General features: G+C 45.5%; 1 protein-coding gene across 2 annotated transcripts in view; it reads right to left on the reverse strand.

The window, feature by feature from the left end:
- Positions 1 to 17,356, reverse strand: part of CARMIL3 (capping protein regulator and myosin 1 linker 3) — a 2,002,476-nt gene that overhangs the window by 1,410,741 nt on the left and 574,379 nt on the right. For both annotated transcript variants that reach the window (XM_069633925.1, XM_069633924.1), the window contains exon 10: positions 11,781 to 11,869. In XM_069633925.1, coding sequence (XP_069490026.1) covers positions 11,781 to 11,869 — 89 coding nt within the window. The remainder of the gene's footprint in view (positions 1 to 11,780; positions 11,870 to 17,356) is intronic.

Genomic DNA, 17,356 nt, shown 5'->3' on the forward strand with positions numbered 1-17,356 from the left:
AAGTTTCACGGTTTTATTGCACGGCACACTCCAGCAAGGGACGCCTTCCCCGACAATGAATGTGGCGTACAATAAATCGCTTTTTCTTTTTAATAAACCACAGGTTCTTTTCTGTTTGAGTAGGCCTCCAACCTGTCTTGCACCCAACCTCCACAAGCCCCCCCATGTCACAATGGACCAGGAATCAGGCCGGTGTGTATCAATAAGATGTTTATTAATGTATTATTTAATGGAAAAGGAAAATCAAACAATTTTACAGCCACTAGTGTTGTGGTAACACAATTTCACTAATCTCTACAAAACAATTCAGTGAAGATATATTGTTTACCATTCTCACAATCTTTAATGGCAACACAGAAAAAGAGCAATTTTTAGAAAGAGATAACCCCAATAGTTTAGCACTCCCCCCTGTAACACTCACCCCCAAACATTAGCTAACTGGATTCCTTTGAAAGGAAGGCAGTGGCAAGGAGCAGGTATAGAGAGAGAACATTGGATTTTGAGTAAAGCCCATCACCCCAGGATGGGAGGCCAGCAAAGAAAGTGAAAACCCGTTTTTGGAGCAAAACGGCAGAATTGGATTTTGATTATTACTCACATGGCTATGGGACAGAATGAAATGAAATTTGTGTTGCTACACTTGAGGAGATGTGGAAGCTTAGAGACTATTATTCAGCACACCAGGGCAACGTAGAAATAAAGTAGGAAAATCGGTTTTGGGGAAGAAAGCACATGCAATAGGAAAATTACAATGGCAAATAGAAATTCGTTTTACACAAGATTTACAATGACAGGCAGCTCAGGGAAGGGGTATAGCTCAGAATAGGAAAATCGGTTTTCATTGACACGGACAGAGACATAGAACAGATAGACTTGTAGGCAAAAGGAATTGCTCTCAATGGGACTATGGTTTGGGATTTTCAATAGGACAGATGTAAATAGGAATTTGTGGGGTAATGCACACAATACACAGGCAAATTCGGTTTTCACTTACAAGGACACTAATACTTTTGATGCTATACTTTAATGACGATAATTATTAAAGAAAGACACTAGGGACAAGAGGGTTAATTTCGAATTTTAACCAACTTGTACCGTGAATTTCAATGGGGAATTAACTGATTTACTTAAGAATATGCTATAGATTTACACAGACACAGAGCTTTACCAAAGGGAATATGCGAACATACACAGGCTAAACACAGATTCTTCTATGGAAAGGTGACTGAATTACACTAGCAATGTGAGGTTTTCAATGGGTGCAATGCTACAAAAAGGAAGGGCGTATGCAATTTAGGGCTGGGGTTATTTGCTGCTTACAAAGTAAGCCTTGGTTTTGGAATCTGCAAAGTCAGCTGGATCTCAGGACTCTCTGGACTGCTAGGCAAGGGGTCTGGTCACTGCACTCTCCTTGGTATGGTTCAGCTACCTCCTCTCCGTCCTCCTTCTCCTTTCTCCCCGGATTCTTGTGTGTCCTCTGGCCTAGTACAGTCCCCCTTATGTAGCCCAAATGACATCACTCACTTTACAATCTAGGGGGAGTACCCTTACCCCTCGGATAGGACAGTTTAACATTCCTCCCTCCGCCCCCTGGCATGATTGGTCCAAGGGAAGAGAGCACCACCTGTCTATTGGCATTGTATTACCCTTCTTTGTTTTTTTGGACAGTTTTTGACCAAACCCCAGTAATATCTCGTAACTTCATATTTCTACTAGCCCCTGACATATTCATTAGATATGCGGTTTGAGGGGGTCATAGGGAATTGGGTAAGCCGATCGCCAACTCTGTACGAGGTAGCATGGCTCTTTGGCACATTTTGGCTGTTTTCATAAAATGCACAATAGTTATGACTTTGCAAATGATCATGCATATTCCTAATTTCACCTTCCATCTTTCCATCAAATCTCATACTTGTCACATCTTCCGGGCAGCCAGAAACTAGTCTTAACTGGCCATTTCAGTCCCCAAAGTCCTAGGAAAGTGCCCTATAGCTCTTAAGAACTGCCTGGAAATTACATAAAAACATAGCATAAAATGAAATTATTTCTCATTCTAATTGTTACAAAAATGCCTAAAAATGGACTGAGTCCTTTAATGTTAATTTGGAGGATCGGTCCCCCTCTGTGGGAGGAGCGCTTTATCCCCCACAGCCGGTGACCAGAGATTTTGATTACCCCCTTTGAAATTGACAGTTTGTCCTTGGTAGTGGGTGCAGGAGGAACTCACACCTCCCAGTCAGGTTTTAAGCCATACTTGCTTTCCTTGAAATCCCGAGCCCCTGCCTACAAGTCTGGCAGAGCAGGGAATTATAATGCTCTCAGTACATCACATGTCATTGCAGGCCGATTCACTAGTAGGTGTGACTTTCAATGGAGAGCGGGCCTTTCAATTGAGAGGTTTCCTGCCTGAGCCCAAAAACTGTTTTTTCTGGTATTGTGAGTATCTTCCAAGGTGATTTAAGTCTTGTGGGTGGAAACATAAGATATATTGCTCAGTCAACCCCCTCCCACAGCATATTTCACTGACATTTCTGTGCGATCAAAGCTATCCTTTCACAGTGGCTTTTTGAAGTCATTTCTTTATTTCCTTTTTAGACATGTGCAAGCCATTTCTGCGTCTGATACTTGAACTCCTGTCTTGTATGTCACGGGATTCTTTAATTTGTCCTTTTGAGTGAGTTTGCATTTGCTGTTGGTACATTGACAGTGAGCGGCAGGCCCCCTTCCACTGGGTTCTTTGATTTGACACTGAATAAAAGAAAAAGCCAAGCCATTTTTCGTTTGCAATGTTTTAAAGGGCAGATGTTCAAGTGAAATGGAAAGCAAAAGCCATGTCTGGTTGTAGGATTGAAATTCTTGCCCTTAATGTGAATGAAAAGTACAATAAGACCATGTTTGATGCAGTGCATAACTTCATGTCATTCAAGTGAAACAAAAGCAATGCAGGGCCATTTCTGGATTTCAGGGTTCAACTGCTTGCCACTAATGTGACAGGGAAAGCAAAGCACAGCAGTTTTTGGTGCAGTTTCAATGCAGGCTTTTTTCAGGTGAAAAGAGATTTATGTTTAGGGCCTTTAAATGAACCCCACAGATGTGGAATAAAAAGATTGATTTAGTGCATGCCTAGTCTTACTGCTTTAAAGCTATTCTTGTATTGTGCCTCCAAAGGCTTTAGGTGCACAGGGGCAGAGGTGGTTTTCTAATCAGAAAAGATTTTCCATTAGGTCTCATGAGGGTCGGACGGGGGAAAACAAATTGGCCAAGACATTAACAAAGAGAGCACTTTAGCACAAATTGGGACAATAACAGTGGCCAAAACTGCCAGCACTAACTCCAACTGTCTCACATTTCCCCACAAAAGTGGCCCCCATTAGCCAGATGGGCATACTATTCATGCATTGCCCTATTGACTAGCCCAAGCTATGGTTTAATGGCTCCTTTTGTGGGAGCTTGTCTTTTAAGTCAAGAGTTTCAAAAAGTTGGCTTTGACTGAGCTGCTTCAACAGTTCCAGAGCTTGCGTCTTTACCTGAGATTTCACTCTCAGGGGAGAAACCCCTGGTAAATCTCATAGAAAAAAAGGCGTCCATGGAAGACCATTGAAAAACCACTGATGACATGTTTAGTAATGATCATATAAAAACAGTGGTGTGGAGGCATGACTTTATTGGTGGCCGTATTAAAAAAAACACATTCCCTCATACTGTGCTTGCAGTAATGTCATCCCTGAGGTGTGAGGGCCCGGGAGTGCCGTCATAAGCACAGACTCCTAACTGGGTGCACTGGTGCTTTGTGGTCCCCTCACAATCATCAGTGCAGGTACACCTACCAGCATCCAGACCATCCATACTTGGCCTGACCCGGAATGAAAAGCAAAGTTTACAATTGTTAAAATGGTCTGATGTGGTTTCACCTACATCATTTTGATGGTGGACATATATTGGAGAGAGATAGAGACAGACAGAGCGAGAGAGAGAGAGAGAGAGAGAGAGAAAGAGAGAGAGAGAGAACCGGAATAAAGGAGGGAGGCGTAAGCAGGGCAGAGGGAAGGGGAGTAAGAAGTAGACCACAGCCCATATTAAGAGAATGGAGGAAAAGTCTGAATGTATCACCGTCAAAATGTTGCGAGCAAACTGTCAACCTTTAAAATGGTGCAGGTGAAACCACATAGAACTGTCAAAACACCTTGTATTTTAAGTGGGTCGAGATGCTTTCAAAGGTGTAAATAGACAGGAAGACAAATATACTAAAAACATAGAAAGACTGACTATAATTCTTAGACATTTCAGTTCTAATCTATTCAAAACAGTGGAGGCAGAGGGATTACAAGGCAGTCGCCAAAAAGGTACTTCTCTGCATGAAAGTAAATTCTGGCCACTTGCGGAGAGCTTGGACTTAAAGGTGTATGAAAAGTCTCATGCACGATTGTTGTTAACTTTGAGGATTCTTTGTTCAGTTTCTAATTAATCAGCAAAATTCTGATCAATCTTCTCCTTCCAAAGTCCATTACAATGGATTCATAATTCAGTGAATGGTCCTCTATCACTATTCTTTCAAGCAGTTTCATGCCCTAAATAATAACCATTAGTACCACAGCCTATTAGACCGGGGTACTAATTGCATTTGTTTCTGTTCCAACAGAAAAAGAAAAAGAAAAGTCAAATAAAATGGCCGCCGGGAAAGGGAAAACATAGTTGTTTTCCCTTTCCATGGCGGCCATCGGGAGCGGACGCGCTGGGAACATAAGTGTTCAAAGGGAACGGTAGAGAAAGAAAAAAGAGGAGGATGAAGAAGGAAGGGAGAGGCAGATAGAGGGAGCAGGATACATGAAGGTGAGGAAGGATAGCTCAGGGGCAACACATTTGTCTTGGATGCAAGAAAATGTAGCTCAACATAGATCCGGATCCTGCGCAATCCCGCACTTAAAAAACACTCGCTGGTATTAAGTGCGTTATAAAAGAACAATTCTAATTATAATGACGATGCAAAGGCGAAATGCAAGAGACGTGCCGCAAAGGGGTGGCTTGTTTGCATGTACGGATACACCAAGAGGAACAGAAAACAAAACAAGGCAAATGAGAAGGCTATAGCTAAACAAATATAATGCCCATAAAGTGGTGGAAAAAGGAGCTGAGAGGTGTGGCGGTGAGAAAGTAGCGGCTGTAATACTAAACGCATGAGGGCACCAGAGCAGCAGTGTGTGTGCATACTCGGAGCATGTGAGTGTCCGAGAGAGAGAAAGAGAGAGAGAGAGAGAGAGAGAGAGAGAGAGAGAGAAAGAGAGAGAGAGAGAGAGGGAGAGAGATCTTACACTGGGAACTTGCTCCTTTAGGTCCAAAGTATATGTGCAACTCTTTATCAGCATGTGTCCAGCTGCACCTGTGTTCCTACTCTTCGACTGTACGACTGAACATTTCAAAAGGATGAAAAAGACCAAACAAGTCCTCCCTAACGCGGACATCATGGATATAGGATACACATTGCTGGCCTGCTGAACATCAACACACCTGTTTAAGATTTGTATTTTACTCTATGTGAGAAGAGACAATAACCACTCTGAGTCTACTGACCTGGCATTGCCTAAAAAAGCTCATGCCACACAAAGCGATCATTAGTTTACTATATAGGAGGCACATAGAGAAGGCTATACGTGACTGCCTTCAGGGCAGCCACATTGAAGAAACATAACAGGCGTGTTTCCTTTTCTTCAACAATGTGAGGCCTGAAAGGAACCATACACTTTGCACATGATGCCACTCGGTATTTAAAGATGGACATGATGCACTTAAAAGTAAACTCTTGACACTATATCCTTAAAGAAGCATAACTACCCAGAGGACCTTTACTATAATCGGAATCCTGAGCATAATGTTACAAAGAGGCAGAAATAAACACCTTAAGTAGTAGCATTGAACAATTACCCAACGGTGATGTCCCCAAAGAGCCCTGCCTCCTTTGAAATGCACCGTAGGTCCAACTATTCCTGAGGACCCATCATCAGCTTGGGCAAGAGCCGCAGCACCCCCATTATTCAATTTACAACAGCATTTTTATCATTCATTTGGACAATTTGCAAAAAACGCCCTATAAAGCGCCACTAATGGCGCGAAACACATGTCGGCATAATGGCAACATGTAAAATAGATTATAAGGTCTTGGGCAAGCATCTAGATGTGGGCTCCTTTCTTTCCACATGCCCACGGACTTGCAGGATCTGGCATGGACTTAAAATTATGTACATTCAATCTCAGAGGGCAGATCCTAGCACCCCCCAATCTGAAAGTACACCTCAATATTATTGGCGTTCTGCTCAAAATACCTATTTATGAGCTTTCAAACCATTTAAAAGGGGTTACAGGATAACTATATGCACACACATGTTGTTGCCTTAAATTACCCCAACGTGGATATCCAACAGTAAACTGATGAAACTGAGCTGTACCTTAAGGTCAGTTGCCCCCAGCACATTGCTTGCCTCTGTGACTGCCGAGCTACCATCCAAACACGAACGTCAAACACCTTCTACAAAGCCTGAATGTGTCCTCATCGACCCGCACCAAACAACAACTTGCGCAAAAAGGGCTGATGACAAGTGCCTGGAAGGAATCACCCCTCAGCTGTCAAACTCGGCCAAATCCCTAGGCTTCATTGTTGACAGTAGCCTTTTCTTCCAAAAGCACATGGCCAGAAACATGCAAACTGCAGGGCTACAGATCTCCACACTCTGCAAAATCAAACCCTTCATTCCCTTGTATGACTTCTGCAGGGTAGTCCAAGCTCACGAGATCTCGCACATTGACGGGGGAAACACCCTGCTTACTGGGCTTCCAGTAGCACACATGCCCCCCTCAAAGCAATCCACCATTCTGCCTCCTGCCTCATTACAGGTCCCTGCCAATTCAACTATATCTCTCCAACACTGCCCGAGGCTCACTTGCTCCCCCTTCTGGCCAGAATCATATTCAAATCTGCATGCATCACCAACAAAGCAGTCTTGAACGGAACACCAACATAATGATAATGATGTGTTCTTTATATAGTGCCTTAAACCAAAGCGCTTTACAGAGCACACATTTACATACAATATCACCCAACTGAAATTGGTACTCATTTATCGACCTCGGAAGGATGAAAGTCTGAGTTGGCCTTGCCGGAATTCGAACCTGCGACCTGCAGATCACGCTCAAATCGTAACAGTGAGCGCTCATCCCGCTGAGCTTTCTTACTGCTAAACTCCACACTTCTGGAGGCTCTCACAAATCACATGGCAAAACTATCTAACGGTTAGAGTCTAAACTAGCCTTCTCCTGCCACACTCTGACCATCTGGAACTGAGTCGCGGCAGAAGCTTGAAATGCCCACACCATGCTCCAGTTCAGCAAAAAAAAAAAAGTGTCTCTTTCAACAATACCTGCCAGACAATAAAAATCCCCCTCTCCCTCCAGCAACCAACAGTACTTCACTACTGTATAACATGCTAAACCCAATGCAGGCGGCCTCCACTTGGAAAGCGCTCTGCAGCTCTTGAGTTATGTTTGCGCTACAAGCAATAAAATAAAGTGAGCATGGTTACACCTTTGTATCCTTAACACAACTTTATATTTATGAAGTTAACTACCACTTGTCAAAGTACACATCATGAATCTCCCAAATTCTTCTAGCAAAACTAGTTGTTAATGAAACCATGATCATCATACATACAAATGATCTCTGCAAGCTCTAAAAAGGAATCATTATATTTGCTGCATTTAAAGCAAGATTTAAATCTTCAATCTTAGAAGGGTCCTTTGGCAGCAAAACAGAAGGACTTCAGATCAAGGGTCACTAAGGTCGCAGGACCCGGCATTTCGGAGTCAACCAAAACATGGTTCTCTTTTAGCGCACTGTAAAGTAAACTGCAGTCAAGCTACTTGTATAGAACATTTTTGAAAAGGGAATGCAGTCATGAATACCAGAAGGGCAGGTAGCTTAACATTACAATTGCCAAACTACTCAACATAAACTACTTCCAGCCTCGTACTGTGCCCACATGGCAGTAGTAGGGCAAGGCTCGAAGAATCGGCAAGATTGGTCAGCATGGGTCATTTTGCACTGTGGAGCTGGTAGTCCCAGCCTATTTTACTGGCCCATTCTGCTTTAAAATGCACTCTTCAATGCACATATCAACAATGGTGCACACAGATACTACTTAGTTTGTGGTGAGCAGTCACTAATTGCACTTTGTGAATGTGGGTCACTGTTTTGGTGCACGGTACTATTTGTGTGCGTCATTCCAAACCTGGATAAGCAGGATTACAGAGCAGCCTCGCCTACGAATGAGACCCAAGAGTTGTGTTTATGAGCCAATGGTGCTTCTTATCCTGAACGTGATCCATGCTTTTCTAGTCTGTTGGTACCTAAAGATCTGTGTCTTTTTTTACTTCAGATTTCCTGAGCCCTGTATCTGGCCTGCAAGACTGTGCTTCTGTATGCACACGTTGCATGCCTTTTCCTTGGATTCCTTGCTTGATTTTCTTGGCACTTTTAGTTGCTTTGCCATCCTAAACTAGCAAATTGACATTGTTTTTAGTACAACATGCTAGAGTCTGTTTGGCTACGGCTTCACTGTTAGCTCAATAAATGGCAAGATATTTGATTTCTTAGGAGAACTGGTTTTTAAAGTAATGACAAGCTTGATTTAGGTCAGGTGTTTTGGGTTATTATTCTATATTCGCCCCGTGGGGAAATGTGCTCAGCCAATCAGGTGGCTGGAAACGTGGGTGAGAACTCACAGTGTCCCGCCTAGATTTCACCGGCCACCCAAGCCCCTTTGGTAGGAGCTACCAATTAATTTGTGCACACCCGGTCACTCTCCCAGCCCCGTGGCCAGCCTGTCCCTGCTTCTCCCAGCCCCAATGTAATTTCCCGAACTCCCCCACTTACCCTCCCATGGGGCCCGGGCTGCAACAAAAAGAGAAAAGGCACTTAGTCCTTTCCTATTTGTGATGGCAGCAGCCAACTTGTTTTTTTTCTTGGGAGATTGGGCTCACGCAATATAGACGGAACCAATCCCTATGAAATAAAATATATTTGCACTCCAGATGAAGCCCTGAGCTGTGAACAGCTATCACCCGCTTTGGGGGACATAACTGGCCTGGTAACACCCCTGAGCCCCTGCTTCACTCGGGCCTGCCTAGGCTCGGACTGAGGCCATTACTAGCCCAGTGCGCCTCCCGAAACAGGTGATAGTTATATTATGGACCAATGAAACATTCATAAAGCATTCACATTGGACAATGTGTGGGCTATTCCTCAGATTTCCCAGAACACCACATTCCAAGCCTATTGGCATCAAAGACCATAACAACAGCCAATGCCCCATGTCAGCTCAGACAAGTTTATGTACTATCAACAGGCCTGTGGATACGTACCATCAGCCAGATCCCCACAACAGCCAAGGTCAATTTGTTTACTATCAATATTCTGGGAATACCTATGGTAAAGTAAATACCAAAAGCAGAGTGGGCATTACCCCAGGAAGTATAAAACACCAACACACTTGTCACAAAGGCATTTAAAGACTTACTTGCATCCACCATTCATGACCTTTTGACACCTTTTTCTTTCCCTGAAGCATTGAAGCAAACAAGGTCAGCCTAGAGGAGCCGGAGCAAACCATCCCATCAGCCTTAAGAAGTGAAAGTGTTTGCACAGGTCAAATCTGCTATGACATTGCTGTCGACCTGGATTCAGCTTTCTGGTAGAAAAAGGTAAACTTTCATTTCGTCAATGTCGGATCTAATGACAAGAGTAGTGTAATGGTCTCCTGTGATCTGTGGGATGGCCAGAGGCAACATCCTATAATTGTTGTCTATCCTCAAAGAAACATATGGCTAGCAGCGAGGAGAGAAAAATCAACATGACAAAACCCAAATAAACGCCTAGGATCAGGAATGTTAACAAACTGCGATTTTGAGTGTTGTGCATGTCAATAATGGATTTATTCGACATGTGGGCTCTTGTGAGTGCACCTCAAAGTCGTTTTGTCCTGTAAAATGGTCTTTGTCATGAAAACCATGTTTCTTAAGGCCCAATTGCTCCAGCTGTTGATCGTCCACCACCAATAACTCTGGAGAGTGACAGCTGTTCTCATCTTCCACAGGATGTTTCAGGGCGTTGGCTAACACCCAAATAAATCGGCTTTCAAGTTAGAACTGTTAAAAGCAAGACCCTAAAGGTAAAGCTGGAAACAACTCGGACCTAAACTCGGAAATTCTTGGATGCACTGTGTTTAATTTAGAGGCTATTGATATGGCCCTGATATGGATGCCGACACCAAATTGATTGCCAGCAAGGTAGCTGTGGTCAAAGGCCCCAACCACACCAGGTTTTGCCCCAATCCTTATCACAGAAATATTTTTGCACTGGGGCAAAAAATGAAGAGGTCTGATTTCTGTACTATGTTTGCTGCGTGACATGAAAAGAAACAAATTGTGCTTCATACTAAAGTGGAGCAACACTTATTATTTATTTTAATTGTGCATTTATAGCAACGCTCAAAGCCCGTGGGCATGTAGGCGCTGACTGAAGAGTGTTATTTTTGTTCTTTATTGCATAAACAGAACCAAGAGGAACATTCAGATTGCATGGTCAGTTTTATTGCCTTGCTTCAAAATGTTATGCAGTGAGGTTGCAGTTCAATTTGAAGCAACCCTTCTTTGCTCTTTTCACCCTGCCATTGGTAGAACAGTAAATGGCAAATACATTTCACTCCTTTGCGAACATATTCATGCACATGGATTGGGGGAAAACCTTTTTGCTCCACTTCTATTACTTGATGCCAGGTACATCTGCTTCATCTTTGTCACCAGTGCAAATGTTCGAAAACCTGGTCCTTGACACTGCTCTCATTTCCAGTCAATTCTGCTAAACCTCGCCTCAAGGCCCCCACCTCTTACGACACGCTCCGATTGCTGGCAGTGGCATACTCCCAAGTCATGCCTCACGGCATGTGCTTTTTAAACACAGCTCACCTTTTCTGCATTTTGGGGAAATTTACAGCACGCTTGAGGGCCACTATAAGAATATATCTTTTTTAATGGCTGCACAAAATACTAAAGAAAAAACGTTTACAAAACCATTAAGAAGCTCTGTTAAGTATAGACACTGCTCCTCCAGTTACGGCAAATGAATGGGAACCTACAGAATGCCTCCACTGGCTCGGGTATTCCCAGACCCATAGGTCATGAGACAGTAAAGCTTCAGGGAGCTCTCGTCTTCCTAGAAACAAAACACCTTTTATGACAACCGGCCTCATTGTGTGTTAGGGGTAATGGTAAAACCGATTGTGTTTGGCAAATACTACAAGTGTTATCACCTTCCAATTACAGGTTTGAAGATATTGCCTGTGCCCGTATTGCGCTTAACTGCTACCTGCTGGTAAAGGCCCACTATTCGGAATTGGATTATCAAACTGAAAATCACACATTAAAATACCGCTTGAGGCCCTGGTACTGGTGGTACTCCTACCCTAAAATCAGTCCAACTTGTAACACGGCTTAAAGGGGACTGCAGACCTCCATCATGATGGCAGAGAGAGATGAAGAACAAGGCTCTCTTTAGGACCCGATATCTGGCATTGTAGACTTCATGCTACTTTACTCTAGGCATTTGGCGATCGAGGGTAATAGATTTGCCTGTACCTGTAACAGCATCGATCTGTAGGACTGAAAGTGGTATTAACTGAGCATCTACTTTTGCGCCAATCATCTTGATTTTCCAGTGCCATGTGTGTGTCACTTACGTTTTGAGGCCACAGTTCTCCAGAACAATTTCTTCCAAGCTGCTGGTCTTGCTGATGGTGTGTAGAACCTGCTCAATGACCTCGGCCCCCTGTAAAGAAAGCAGAGTAGGTCAAATAGGCAACAGCAACAGTTAGCAATCAGTGGCCCACGGGGCAGTCCCATCATGAGCAGTCTAATGCCATGTCCTGTTAGGTCACTGGGTTTCTTGGTGGTCCTGGGACTGTGTGTGGGAGAATGGGTTTCGCATGATTAGCAGAAGCAGAGGGTGTTTTGCCGTCATGTTGATGCATCCAGGTTGCAAGCAAACAGGCTCAATGTTGGGGAAAGCAACTCGGAGCGCCTATTGAGAGATGGCCTTTGTACATCCTGAAAAGACCACTTTCTAAGGGGACACATTCATGCAGCAGGGCCATAGTGCAGTTGTAGGAGAGAAGCCAGTATCCAAGGATGTAGGGAGCCCAGCACAATCTATACACAGGCATTGAACTTGAACAATGACGGGAAGATGAAATTAAAAAAGTATTTGTTCTTTCTCACCAAAAATGTTACTCTTTTTTGATTATCTTCAAATGAAAGGCAAGAACTTGTATTAATGGGTGACAGCGATTGCTGGGGGATGGATGCACGGCCCTGGCCACCTGCTGACCTCAGAGCACTGGGAGCCTGTGCCCATTGCTTCTTTGACTGATCGTGATGAGGGGGGGGGCTTTGGTGGGCTCCAGGGGCAGCACTGGGGAGAGCGACTCTCAATGACACTAGCTGGAAAGCAGCAGGATAGCCATAGCAAGCCGAGAATGAAAAGAAGAGAGCTCTAGGTGCTGTAAGGGCGACACAGTGAGACTCAGCCAAGTAAGCCACTCTGCAGCACCCCTCCTCACCCAAACTCCTCCCCAGCTAGGTGGTCAAAGTGGCCTCTGAGCCTTTGCCGGGACTCTGCGGGGGCTCTCGGCTCTTTGTATTGTATTTGTATTTATTGTATTTCATATTGCGCCTTTGTCCAAAGCGCTTTACATAGGACAGTCATCAGTACATTGAATCAGAATGCAAAACAGCGTTCATAAACAGTAACAGTCAAGCTGTGTTCATAAATAGTACCAATCAATTAGCGTTCATAGGAGTAAATCAGTCAAGCTCCTCTTTGAGGAGCTTGACGAGTTAGGGATGCAAGAGTGATGCATCTGTAAAAGTGGGGGCTATCAAAGGCACCCTCCCCAGATGCATACGCCATGGAAGAATGTTCTGAGGCCGTAGCTTCTGTGCTCAACTCTTCATTGGGTGCATTTTGGTGTGAGGGGGAGCATTCTTTCTGCCACCTGCGCACAGCACGGCTGCATGCAGCATCCTAAAAGCCGCACGGCTGCATGCAGCATCCTAAAAGCCCCAGTTCTCCGGGTGAGACTGTAGAGCAACAATGACGAGAAATAAAGAGTAGACAAAGAAAGTCTGCTGGGGTGACATCTTCTAGAGCCAAACATGAATCTCTCGAAGGAAGGTGCCAAGGATGGATGCCAACATCCCACCTGCAGCGACCTCACATGTGAGTCACACACCTCAGAATGGGGTCCCTGCTCCCCCTGTCAGGAGGTGTGGCCTTCTGCTAGAGATATGGTGATACAGCTCAGAGAGATGGTTCCCAGTCACTGTGTGCCCTGCATTAAACCTGGCGCTGGCAGGCAAGCTTTCTTCAGCGCTGATAGGCACACAGTTAAAACGAATTGGCACTGAGAGAGTCATCACAGCAAAGCAAAGCTCCCATCTGGCCTCTTCCCTACACGCTAGGGCACACATGTCATTACAAAGACCATGATTGCCAAGGATCCTGAGCCCTTGGTGGTCCTGGCACTGCTTCCACTAACTGTCGTAATGTTAAGGACGGCTTCAGCTATGCCTCCAAGATCTGCCCACCTGATGAGCGCACATGATTCTCAGGTGCCGCAAGCAACTTGGCGTTTTAGAACGCCTCGTTGCAAGATGCGGACTGATACATGTTACTGGTACCTTGGAGCCACCTTTATCTGGGGGTTTGCTTTGCCTATAGGGCGAGGTATACCGAGCCTGGCACCACAGCGCTTTCCTTCACCAGCAGCAGCTGCAAAACCTCTTTCAGAGCGAATCAATCCCTGCGATCAGCGATTAAAGCAAAGGAGGGTGGGCTGCTGAAATCAGCGATGCTGCTCTGCAAGATAAAGCAGGAGATTTTTTATTTGTGTGTGGAAAAATAAAGGGTGTGGAAAAAGTGACCCTGATAAGCATTGAACTTAAGAGGGCAAATGATTCCTCCATCCTCAGCAAGATGGATAGACATGCAGGGGGCAGAGTGGAGACATTCATTTACTTTTGACTGTATAACCAATCGCTCTATCCTGCCACTGCGCATTTTTGAGTGCCTAGATATAGTTGACCCAACATTTTCATTGGAGAGAGTTCGTTTGAGGGCTCATCAGATGCATACATATAAATAAATATATGTATTGGGCCCCCTGAAGGACAGTAAGTCCTTCAGAATCGGGGAACCAGGTGGTATTCAGCTTTCGTTTATGAGCACACCAGTTCATGGCAGCCTCTTTGTGACTCTGGATGGGCAGAGCCTGCTTCAACTGGGGGTTGATCCCACCGGGAGCCCCATGGAAACTCAAGTATGGAGTCGAATGGCCAGATATTGTTTGTACGAGACAGTGAGTGGGATATTGATGTGGCCATATATAGTCAAAGCGTCTGCAGGCCTCAGAGAACAAAGGCTACAGTTGCCAGAACCAGATGGGACCTGTTTCTGAACGCCGTCAAGCCAAATCCACACATGAACGAATGACAGAAAAAAGCCTAAGAAAGTTGGATGCGGCCCACAGCGTGGGTGTCTATCAGATGTTTGAATGGACACACGCCTGTTACCGAGGCCTACATTCCCTGGCTGAGAGGTGTAAACACACTGATAACCCAGAGAATATAAGAGCCGTGGTTGTTAGAACCCTAGAAACTGAGCTAGTGGACAAAAGAAATAAAAAAAATACAGTAAAATTAAAAAGAATTCCGCAGCCCAATGCGCATGTGCGCACACACGTACACAAACGTACACCTCCTCAGACATGCGCAGGAGGGTCAGAAGAACAACAAAATTAAAAATATACAGAGAAATGAAAGACTATCTACCACACAAATACGCTGTAGGGCAATTGAACATGCACATAACCTGGGCATTTGTCCATTAGCTATGCCATATGTATCACCCATCTCTCATTCTTGCCAGCCCCTTTCCTTTCCCCTCCATTAAGGTGCTGAATGAGACATTTTCCTTTGGTTTGGCATAACAAGGCCGCAGATTTATTTTCACATATATACAACCACAGCAAACAGATATTGAAAATAGTTCCAAAGATGTGGCGACTGCTCCTCCTCCTGCTTCCCCCTTTTTATCCATGTCCATTGCAGGCCCAACTCCACTAAGACCTTCGAGTCTGAGAACCGCCTGCCCCTGCAGGTATTTGCGTACTGGGGGAGCGACGTTTGTTGAGGGGAAGCTGAACCCCAATTTCTACTGCCAGACACACCCGCCATTTAGGCTCCCAGGAGGCACTGTCCAGAATGGGCGAAGCCCCTTCCGGTTTAGCAATGGCTCATTCGGAGTGTTTCTCTTATCATTGGTCGCCACAACACCGCCACGCCAAAGGTGGGTTACCGCCCACCGTGGCTCCCTCCTCTCCTTGCTTATAGCTCCAGTTGCTTTGTGCACACATTCCAGAAAAACAATTCCATTCCCAGCGCCGACAAATGCACTCCATCTCTTAAGTAATATTCCGTGTTTTTGAGGTTGATCAACCCATGTCCGATATGCTGAAAGCCCCTTCCTTTGCAATATTTAGCCATTGCACAATTCAACTTCCTCCTTGAATTCTCCACTGCTGCATGACTCTCAGCACCCCTCCATTCATGCCTCGGAATGATTTCTGACCACACAATTTCGGTCTCCCCCATTTCTACCGATAACTCCTGTGAAGACATCATTTCCCTAAGCAGGATCCCCCTCCCTAGACTAGCCAGGTCGTTGCCACCGAGGTGCACCACCAACACATCGGGCCTCCGCTGTTTACTCAGGAGTCTGCGCATGTGCCCCCGCAGCTGTGCCCACTTCATACCTGGCACTCCATGCCATTGCACCCGGTATTCCCCAGCGGTCAACTCCTCTTGTTTGGGCGTCCAGCTTGCCCCGGCCCTTGACACAAATGAATGGCCCACCACCCAGACGGACCGTCGCCTTCCTTTCGTCGATGCTACTGAGGGGAGATAGGGAGGGGAACCGTTAATACTACATTTTCTCCGGTCTGATATACCTTTTAAAACAACCAGACTTCCAACCCCCAATCTGTTTGATTGCCTCTGCTCCCAAGCCCATCCCTGCTGCTGACCTGGCTGCCCCTATCCTGAAGGAAGGAATGCGTCCCGTAACCCCCCATTGAGAACCCTGCTGTCACCAGCGCCATGTCCATCACTCTCTTAAATTGAAAAAGGCTCAATGCTGACCCATCACCATGCATTAGAAAAAGGCTCCCCGTCTTCCGTGTGGATCCTCCACTTCAAATACGTGACTACGCAGCCCACTGGACAAACCGGGCTGTTCCGGGTGCCCCCTAGTGTGATGGTTCTGCCCTTCCCTGTTTGGTGAGTCTTGTATTTCCTCAGAAATATGTACACATGCTCGTCCTTTACCCGTACATCACACCTCCCCAGAAAACCCAGACCTTTACCTTTCTTGTTGGCAGGAACCAATTCGCTTACCCTTAGAGCCCCAAAGAACGCCAGTGAGAAGGCCACTGCAAACAATGCTTTTTCATACTCGTCCCTTCACACCACTGTCAGGCTCCTGACTATTTCATGCAACTTTCCCACATCTATGGGCTGCCTTTCATCCGGCTTGGTCTTCACCTGCTTGGCCCAACCGCTCATAGCCATGACAATCTAATGCTCCTTCGTGGGATCAGGCCTGCCCCCCAATTTGTAGAAATGTGCAATAGCTGCCAGGTGACAGACAACCCAAGATCTGGACCTTCCTTGCTGCCAACACCATCCCACAAAGGCCCGCACGGGCCTCTCCTTTTCAGTCTCGGGCAAGGTATTGTTCTGAAAGGCTAGGAATCAGTCCCAGCACCCTCTATATCTTCGCACAGTGGCAGGTGCCAGTGCAGCGTTGATCAGTGTGCTTAGATCTCCCCAACCAAGCCCTACCATTGTGTCTGTAAGGGTGTCATCCTCGTGCTCGCCTCTGGATGGTTTTCCTGAAATTTTACCCACTGCAAATGAGAAAGAGAATCAGCAGCCACATTTTTAACCCCAGGGATATGCCGTGCACTGACCTCCGTATTCAGCTGCAGCAAGCTCCTTGTGAGTTCCCTGAGTAGCCTCAGAGCCCTGCCATTCCTGCTTGTCCCCTGGTTGATAATATGAAATACCGCCAGGTTGTCAGACCAGACCATCACCTTCTTGTCCTGCAGCTGCTCGGGCCAGAGCTTGAATGCCACCACTATTGGGAACAATTCTAACACCGTAATGTCCCTGGTGATCCCCCCGTCTGCCACCGTGCCGA

The sequence above is a fragment of the Ambystoma mexicanum genome, chromosome 13, assembly GCF_040938575.1.
Source record: "Ambystoma mexicanum isolate Mex_15411 chromosome 13, UKY_AmexF1_1, whole genome shotgun sequence".
NCBI classification, from domain to species: domain Eukaryota; kingdom Metazoa; phylum Chordata; class Amphibia; order Caudata; family Ambystomatidae; genus Ambystoma; species Ambystoma mexicanum.